Source organism: Berghia stephanieae, chromosome 1 (assembly GCF_034508935.2).
Source record: "Berghia stephanieae isolate SIO BIC M18660-M18661 chromosome 1, UCSD_Bste_1.3, whole genome shotgun sequence".
In the NCBI taxonomy this organism is placed as follows: Eukaryota; Metazoa; Mollusca; class Gastropoda; order Nudibranchia; family Aeolidiidae; genus Berghia; species Berghia stephanieae.
Window position 1 is genome coordinate 92,289,117 of NC_088360.1, and position 10,388 is coordinate 92,299,504.

Consider the following 10,388-nt stretch of genomic DNA (forward strand, 5'->3'; position numbering starts at 1 on the left):
CAACATGCTTTCTATCTTTGTCTTGGATTGAGATTACTTGGTTTTGTCCTGGAACCTGGTCGGATACGTGGCTGGGAGGAAAACAGTCGAATGTATAGTTATAGTTTTGGGAGATGATATTTTTTTCCTTGTAAATCATCTCTCTGTTATGTATTAATTTTTTTTTTAACATATGATTTGTAAACATTTGAGTGTATTCCTCTTAGTTGGGTCTTGTGCTGGTGTCTGGGTAAGACTTTTAGGTGGTCTCAAACTAAGTACTTTGATGGTTTGCTCTTGGAATCTACATGTTTCCTATTTGAATTGAACCAATTCTCCTTTGTCTTACCTTTTCTTGTGTGCTTTAATTGTAATTCTAGAACTTGTTACTATCCCATTTTCTTCCTTTTTACTGGTGCTGATATAACCTTAATGTGTTGCAAGCGCCGTAAAACCCTTAAAAACAAACAAACAAACAAACATCTTCCACTTTTGGTTTTGCGGCATCTTGGTATTTTTCCACGGTCGGAGCATCTTGTCTGATTATCTCAATTTGTCGTTTTGTCTCTGGTTTAGACGTTTTAATCATTTTCAGCTTTAATATAAGACCACATTTTATAGGTCGAGGTGACTGTTACAATCTGCGCCAAGAACGGTCTTTGCTGTTTTAATATAGGTCTTAAATATTTGTGATCTTAATATGTAGTCAATTTGATTTTTGTAACGACTTCCAGGACTTATCCATGTACCTACATCTTCTTCTACGTGTTGTTTGAACCATGTGTTTGCAATGGAGTAGCCTTCTTGTCTGCACCAGACTATCAATCGTTTTCCTCTCTCACTTTCTTTCCGTATTCCTAAACCATGGGATCCAACGATGTTTTCCACTCTTTCCTCGCCTACTTTGGCGTTAAAATCTCCCATGATTATAGTTATTTCCTGGGGGGGGGGGGGGGGTTGTCTTCTCTATTTCTTCGAGGAATAATATGTTTACATCGCTCTCTTTGCTGTCTGATGTTGGTGAGTACACTTGTATGGTATTTAGATCAACAGGTTTCCCTTTCAGTTTCACTAGCAAAACTGTTCAATATTGCCCAGTACCCAAGAACGGGTTTTGCTATGCGGTTGTCCATAATCGGGAATGTATGAACACTCAACCAATTAGGGAAAGTTGAAAATGTAATTCAAGAATTGATGAAATACAACCTAAAAATACTAGGTGTCTCTGAAACAAGATGGACTTAGCTGGTAAAGTTAACATAGATGATGAACATCAAATGATCTACTCAGGAGGAACAAAGCATGGAAGAGGAGTGGGTGTGATTCCGGTGTAGATAAGGATGTGAATAGACCCAGTTCGAGTAGTACTGATAGAGTACGTCCCTTCATGTATGAGGCGATCCATTCCAATGCATTGTCGGTTATCCCAAAGTTGTTCTCAAGAAGGGATAGGAGTTTGATGATCGGAGATATCGAATGCAGCGCTGGGATCCAATAAAACCAGTGCCACACAATTGCCATTGTCAATTTGTTGAATTATGTCGTTTCGGACTTGAAGGAGAGCGGTTTCAGTGCTGTGGTATTGTCGGGATTCATACTGAAGCTAGGGAGTTAAGTGATTAGAAACGAGATGATGGTGAATCATTATCGTAACAACCTTGAGATTCATGCTATAAATTATATAACCCCATATTTTCTCATTCGGTTATCATTACCTGCAAATATGTGCGTGAAGTGTAAAAAAAAAACAAAACACCCAGAGCTTGGTATTACAAAACTTGGACGCTTTCAGTCATCCTTTGAAATACACTTTAAAGAAAAACTTCCCTGTGGGGATGAATAAAGGACATTTATTATTATCCTTTGGCTCGTTTTACATGAACACGTCAGTACTCCTTTTACAGTTGGTGATGTGACTGACAGTAATGTATAATGAAGCCTTGTAAGAAGAGTTTCAATTAAATAATCTTATACATTATGGAACTAATATCAAATGGAGAAATCTAAGATCAAATAAAATTATGTTAAAATAAATTGATACCGAGACAAGTTTTGCATTTAACAAAATTAATGTAAACACTCTTGGTAATATTGTTTTCTACTTATTTTATTATTGATTTTTATTAATACATTTTTCAATGCACAACTTAATCTGACGTCATACATTTATAAATAATTAATCAAAATGGACTGTGCTTTGAGGGTGGGAGGGGATCGGGTGTTGGGCTTTAGTCGCTTTCAAAAAAAAAAAACTGTCAAAGTATGGACATGGTCTTCAACCTGTCAAAAAGTCTCCAACGTGAGAATTCAAAGATGTCTCGGGTTTAATACCCTTGACAAGTTGAAAAATCTTATTCATTTATCGATATTTTAATTTAATTATGTTTTCTGTCCACAGTGGAAAAAAGTGTTTTGTCATATCATGGCAGAAATGTATATCGATAATTTGATTTGTCTCTAAGTATCAATAAATATGATAAGACTGTCGCACAAATCCAACAAAAAACAACACCATTACAATGGTAATTGATGAAAATTATAACGTTTGGTTGGCGACGGAGTTATTGAGGTTAAAATTGTCTTATTTTTTTCAATTTTATGTCTTCATATCAACACTGCAATTAGATACATTTTTTTAAAAATCGATAGTCAAAAGTGATAATCAAAAATATTATTATTAATAGAAATATTGTCGTAATGCAAGCAAATTACAGTATACAAATAAATCAATTGCAAATTTTCACAGGCAAAATTACATAGCAGGCTGTAAATGTGTTTGAACTATGTGGCAGTGTTACTAAGAATAGTATAGTATATTTAAAAAAAAAAAACCAAATCATAGAATATTGAGAGTGTCTTCTCTCAAAATATAAATGTTTGTTTAGTACGTTTGTTTAGTTTAGGACATTCACAACCAGGACATGTAACATATAATTTATGGAATCTCAATGCAGCAGTAAAAGAAAGTAGTAAGATAGTCAAAGTGTGTAGCATCTAGGGTTTGTCTGCTTTTGCAAGCGCCCAAGAAAATAGTAAAACGTAGCTCAGAATGACTAGTTCGCAGCACTTTACTGTATGCTTAGTCTAAAACTATAAAAAGTCTCATCCAAACTTATCACCAGGTCAACAATTTAAGAATTAGTTTGAAAATATTAAATAGAGAAACAGAGGAGCAGGCACCGGTGTAAGATAAAGATCTAAACAGTTGTGTATGAAAGGTGCCAAACAAAGCAAAAAAGAAAAATACAAAAAAAAAACAAACATCCCAAAACATCAACCACCATCGCCACTATTACTATTACCACTACTATTCCTTCTACCGCCAACAAACGGGTCGTGTCGTTTCGGTTTCGGTGGACACGGTGGGTAAACGATACGATGCGACAAGATTATGACTACAGCAAAAAAAAACGCAAAAAAATAAACTGGTCGTTTATTGGTCGTTTCCATGGGGGTGGACACGCGGCTTAATGGGGCAAAAATTCTCACACCTTGAAAAGCTATCAACCGCCCATAATGGAGAAAACAAAAGCTTGCTCTAAGTTAACAAAACCAAACAAACACAAAAACCAATAATGAAATTAATATATTTATGTTAATTTTTAAAAGTCAAATATGTACATACATTGTAACAGTAAATGAATAATCAGCAAAAATTATAATAACACGAGGTCAGCTGTTAATATATTATCGTTTATCGTCATTTTCATCATATTTATGATGGTGGTGAAGACGACGACGACGATGATGATGATGATGATGGTGATGAGGAGGAGGGGGATGGCGGTGGCGGTGGTGATGATGATGATTGTGGTGATGATGATGATGGCGGTGGTTGTGATGGTTTTGGAGACATAATGGTGACTGCGACGATGGTGACAATGCCACTGTTAACCATCAAGATGTTTATTGTTTAGGAGTAATTTTCATCAGATTTATGTTGGTGGTGACGACGACGATGATGATGATGAGGAGGAGGATGCCAGTTATGGTGGTGTTTATGGTGGTAGCAAAGGTGGTAGATGAATAATGATGGCAGTGACGATGATGACAATGGCAATGAATATACTGGGGACTACGAATACAACGATTATGATGATGATGATGAAGATGATGATGATGGTGATGGGGAGGAGAAAAAAAGGGGAAATGGCGTGGGGGGGGGGGAGGTGGTGGTTAAGTAAAGTATGACGAGGAGAAAGAGAGATAATGTCGGAATGGAAGGTAAGGAGGGAAAGGGGAGATAGTTGTCTATAACTACGATGTTAAATATTTCATTATTTTTTATATTCACAACCAACAAGAAATTTACTAGGACCTTATTAAGTATGCATTCAGTGGTTCATGGATGAAGGCGTCTGCTGTCAACTTATGAAGCCCTCTTAATACAACCGTGCTCTGATAAAACATTACTTTAAAATTAGATTTGTTGAAAACTTTTATTTCAAATAATGATTAATCAAAAGAACCGTCAACAACTGAAAAAAAGTGTGATTGATAAGCTATTGATAATAATATATAACTTATAACAATATATTACTCGCTCTTCAGCTAATATCCATCAGATTATTTTATTTTATTTTGGTGTGAAGAATTGTTAAAATGTGGAATAATCTTACATTTCAAACAAAAGGTGAACACTCTATCAAGAGTTAAATTGTTTCAAGTATGTTTATGAAGGATGGTTTTGAGACATGCTCTGTGAATTAATTCAATACGTTCAACTAATTATAAGTATTTGAGAAAAAATGATATCATATTATGTATATTTTTGATATATTAATAACTTGATTTTTACTTGGTTATATAAAAATTACTCAATGACTTATTGTGATTATGAAATTAAGCATTCTTTCAGATCTGAGATTTTTTCACAAGTCATTTTAATCACTCGAATATTTGAGGTAAAAGTTTTCTGGTAAAAATGACAAAAATGTTTTGTCGGAAAACGACAATATGGAGACTTTTAGCTACATGAACAACCCACCGTTAAGGCCATTTTTAAAAATCAACCCTTAAATGGCGATTCTTTCAAATTATTATAATTTCTTTTCCATTTTATCTGCAATGAAGCCCGACCCATGTCGCTGTTACTATTCCCTTTTAATGAAATTGACAATATGTGACCAATCGCCTAGAATTGATATTATTCAAGGGTAAACCAGATTATATATATTGAATTAAAAGTTTGAATTACAAATTATGATAATTTAAGTAATTTTTAATTATAAAAGTTTTTCAGCTCCCGGAGCACATCGGAATTTGTCAGATTTAGATCAAATGTCGCAAATAATGGCCGATCAAAGTAAAACCGAATTTCCTTGTAATAGATTCATAAATTAAAGGAATCATATAGAAGACAACATCATCTAAAATGTTTTTTGCTCAAAGCGTAGTCTTCCTAAACTTACACCCTAACACTGCCCAAAAAATACGTTACAATAAAAGGCGACTATCTCCCATAGAAAGTGAAGTTAGTGTATTTACTAGTCCAACCAATGGGATCGTTCCATAAGCACAACAGACGTCTTAATTTAGAATTTCTTTTGATGATCGCCGCCTTGTAGTGTGAATTAATTTAAAGGGAAGTGTCAGGTGATACTACAACTATAAGTTAACGAAGACTACGCTTTAAGTCATTGATATCACATGACACCTGACGTCATACGTCTGTGACCATTAACGGCTGGGGGGAAGGCTGGCTGGATCGGAGATCGAGATCCTCTAGCTCGTCATCGTCGTAAGAGAAAGACGTGAGAGTGTGGAAGGCGTGGATAGCCACACGATTCACCCGGTGCTCTTGTTCTTTTTTCTTGTCTGGCATATATTTGAAAAAATTCTCCAGGGTCGCTTCTTCCTCCAGCTCCTTTTTCTCTGTTTTGAGGTAACGGATGATCATGACCAATACTCCTGAAAAGAAGAGAAGATTAACCAGTTGATTCCGTGCTCTGGAAAAACATGTTTTTAAACATTTGGTCAAAAACTCGTCCTTCAAATGTCGATCGATTTAAATGACCCTTATCTTGGCAAACAATCTCAAACCTGGGACCTCTCGAGGTTCAGATTACATCAGTCAATCGATAAATGAATATTGATATATTCGCTCTCAACAATTTCACAACTTTTTGATAAGAGTAGCTATTTATAGAATATTTCAAGAAACATTAAGATCAACTTCTACAATATTGTTTCGAGCATTTGCGCTCAGCAGGAAGTGAAAGTGAAAGTGAAAGTAGATTGTTGTGTTTATTGTACTTTTTCGGCTTCGCGGTTATGGTGGTTCGTAATTACATAAAAGGTGTTTGTTTCTCTGTCTGCATGAATATGTTAGTTCGCTTCTTCTGTTGAGTGTTACCATCGTCGCTTTTCTGATTATGTAGATTTTTTCTTCCAAGCAGATGTTGCAAATCTTAGAAGAGGGGGAATGCGACTGTGCTTTGGAGATGATTTTTCATGTAATGCTGTGTTGTATGTTTTTTTTCTTAGTGTAGTAGAATGTTTGTGTATGTTTTTGAAGGAAGACCTACGCAGGTTGTATCTGATTTTGAATGAGCACTCGGTGAGGCCAATGTATGTTTCTTGTTTTGGTATGATTTTGAATGAGCACTCGGTGAGGCCAATGTATGTTTCTTGTTTTGGTGTGTCTGTGCGTGTAACTGTGGCTTGATAAATAATGTTTTGAGTCGGACAATTGTCGTTTAGTGGGCATGTTGCCTGGGTCCTGCAGTTGCATTTTTTCTTTAGTTTGTTGTTAGGCTAAGCTGGCTGTGATAGTTTTCGTTTGTTGTTGGAGGAAATAATTTTTTGTATGTTTAGCATGTAGGTGTATCCTATTTTGATGGTGTTTTTGTTCATGATGGGGTGTAGGACGTGACCTGGAGGGAAGCATTTTTGTAGTAGGTTGAAGAATTTGTTACCGATAGAGGTTGTCACGTTCTTGCTGTAGGGTGGGTTGAACCATGTTATATTCCGTTTTCTTTGACGTTTTTTTTTTTTCGTTTGGGTGGTTATGGTCTCTTATTCATATTTTAGTTTATAGTCATAGCCACTGTTTTTTAGTGCGTCTGTATATGGTGGGATTGCTTCATTGAATATGTTGTTGTTTGTAGAGTTATTAGATAGTCATTTAATGCTCTCTAGGGTGTTTTTATTATAGATGGCGGGTGGTTGCTTTGTCTATAGGGTGTTGTTGGTTTTGAAAATGGTTGATGCCGTTGTTCAGGTTGTTAGTTATGTCTAGGAAATCGAAGACTACTACTACTACTACTACTACTACTACTACTACTACTACTACTACTACTACTACTACTACTACTACTACTACTACTACTACTACTACTACTACTACTACTACTATCACCTTCGCCAATAAATGCGTCGTGTCGTTTCTTTCTCGGTGGGTACGGGTAAAAGAAACGTCCCGACCAGATTTTGCCTACTGCACACACAAACACACACACACACAAACACACACACACACACACACACACACACACACACAAAGAACAAAAAAAACTGATCGGCTTATGATCGTTTCGTGGACTCTCGGCCTAATGTTTATACTAACTGTTGTAATTAATGGATGTGGGTCTCTCAGTTACTATGCATTTGTGGGCGTATTTCTTTTTTGTTTTTGTTTTTTGTTTGTTTGGTTTGTTTTTTTTTTTTTTTTTTTTTGTTGTTTTTTTTTTTGGGGGGGGGGGGGGTAATGCAGAAATATTGTGCAACAGGATGAACGCTGATATACACACACGGTGAAAAACGAAAACGTTGTTGTTGATGAAGATGATGACGATATTTAATGGACGATGAACGATTGGAGAATACGATGAAGCAGGATAATATTTACAGGACAAATGTACAGTAGGAAAGCAGTTAAAGCAGAAGCATACAGCAGCATGTACAGTAGGGTTAGAACAGGGTTACTAATTTAATAAGGTTGAAAAAATATCTAGTTTTTACTTCGGGACAAGTCTCCCGTTCATAAGTGTATTGTTGGAAAAAATTTTGAAACAGAAGATATCAAAACAAACTGTGGTATTATATAGGAAAGAAAAAAAGCAAAGCAATCTATATCGATATAAAATACCGAGTACATTTTCAGATAGATGCGTATGCTTTATAAAAATTACAAAATACATACCACGTTAGTTCGTCAACGTTCTTTTTTTTCACTAAGTTTATGACAACACAGAGCATGTTGTTTCCTATATTTTGACGAGCTAAGTAATCATTGTTTGTTATCATATTTTTTAAAAACTAGTAAAAAGCCCTCAGTTTCGCGGGAAGGAACTATTTTCATTCGTTATTATACCCACCATCATTTAATGAGGGCAGATTGGTAAACAACGTTGTCTGTGTAACTTGGTACATCCTCTGTTGATTTTTCTGTGTGGCCCAACATGAAGTGTAAGCCGCTATAGCCTCTGACCCGTGACACAGCAACATATAGTTGTCCGTGTGTGAAAATAGGTTGTGGTAAGAAAATCAACTGCGAAAATAAACCTGAAGTAGCAGACGTGAGCAGAGTTGAAAGACGATCCTGGGATCGAGAACTTACCTTACAGTACAGTACTCTGGTGATCATGTTTGGTGGCGTTTGGCACCGTTTTTATGCACCTCCACTGGAGGTGTACAAAAACGCATCATTTTTATGCACCTCTGTTGGCGCTGCTGGTTGATTAATGAAAATGTTGCTGCTTGAAGCTCGAAGGAAAAAATAACGATAAGTGTTGAATTGTAAGCCTCAATTTAATAGACGAAGACATACTGTGGACGTTTCTGATTTCCCCTTTGTCATCGAAACACGACGAATAAGACACTAAGAACGAATGAGAGATGTGTAGTGTGAATGGCGTAGATAAGGTAAATAGACATAAACAATGATGGGACAGGAAGTTTTTGAAAAACAACAAAAACAAACCAAAAAAAAAAAGAAGAAGAAGAAGAAGAAAAAAGAAAAAATATCCCAATAAAATGACACAGACGTGGTAAACGAATGCACGTCGATAACACATTGAATGGTACCGATGTTGTTTTTTAAAAAATATAATAAATAATAATAATAAATAATAGATTAATTGAAGGTTTTAAATCTATGTCCAGTAACTATAACAACGAAAATGATGTCTTTATCAATAAAGTAAACTTTTTTTTTAATGTCCACAATGGGATTGAACCCAGTACTTTCAATGTTAGAGTCTGACAGCTTATCCACTGCGCTACGGAGCCACCTGACTATTCATGACATTTAATAAGGTCTTTCTAAAACCTTATTTTACCTTCAATGCTACTTCTATTTTCTTGTTTTAAATTTCGATTTTTTAGATTATTTTTTTTTTTTAAATTTATTACCAAAGAAGTTAAACCTGGTTATTATCCACCCGAAACCATCGCATTGAAAGCATCAAAGGGACAATAATAATACTTGATGTCATAAATATATGAAAACTGTTGAAAACTTAGTGTAGATCTGAAATCCTTAAAGTAATTAAGTGAATACATTATTTCGAGTGCGACGATTTGCGTAAAACGCCAAACTGACAACTTTTTTTACAGTGACGAAATTGGTTGTTTTTGAGAGTGTTAGTGTCGTCAGTACATATTTCATGATATCGGTTTGACTCAATGAACTTTCAAACTGACTTTAATTTATAAAAGGAAATCAAATTATCCGTTTATCTATCTGTAAAAAATACATTTCTAATTTTCAAATCTTTCAGTAGAGTTGTGCGCCGTATAATTCTTTTTATTGACTCAAATGGCACAATGTTCTCCACAAGGCTAGACTATATTTTTTTAAAGAAAGGATTTTCAATTCCATTGTATTTATCTTCCAACAACAGTCTACACGTTTTTGTATTTCACTTTCTAAACTGCATTGCACAGTTCCTCCCCGCCTCCCCTCTTTTCACTTAATTGATTGCGCACCTTTTAGAAAAATCTAGCATTCTATTTTCATTCGTGCTTCCTTACAAAGGAGCATATCTACTAATTTCCTGTCAACCAATGTTTTGTATATTCATCTTAACTACGCCACTACCACATTATCTCATTCTTCTGTGGTGTTTCATTCATCCTGTTTTGTTGATAAAGGGGAAACCCGAAACGTTCATTTGATCTGTTTTTATAATTAAATTGAAGCTTACATTCAATTTCACATTATTATTTATTTCTTCGAGCTTCGAGCAGCAATATTTACATTAAGTGAATACATTTTACAGAGGATGTAGGAGCTTTCGGAATGTCTCCCCTTTACTTGACTTATGGAAAAACAAACATCCAAGCACCTTTACTAAGACTTATGACTAACCCTAATAGAAAAAAAATCCTCCGATCTCGAGCGAACCTTAATAGAAAAAATGATGACAAATTGAATAAATAAACGCCTGACAAAAGATCAACGGTGA

The 10,388-nt window shown here is 35.2% G+C and overlaps 1 protein-coding gene across 1 annotated transcript in view; it reads right to left on the bottom strand.

The window, feature by feature from the left end:
- Window positions 1-2,068: 2,068 nt before the first annotated feature.
- The window catches only part of LOC144962209 (uncharacterized), a 97,051-nt gene continuing 88,731 nt past the window's right edge, over window positions 2,069-10,388 (bottom strand). Inside the window, exon 3 of the mRNA XM_078895136.1 lies at window positions 2,069-5,889. Coding sequence (XP_078751262.1) covers window positions 5,642-5,889 — 248 coding nt within the window. The 3' untranslated portion in view covers window positions 2,069-5,641. The remainder of the gene's footprint in view (window positions 5,890-10,388) is intronic.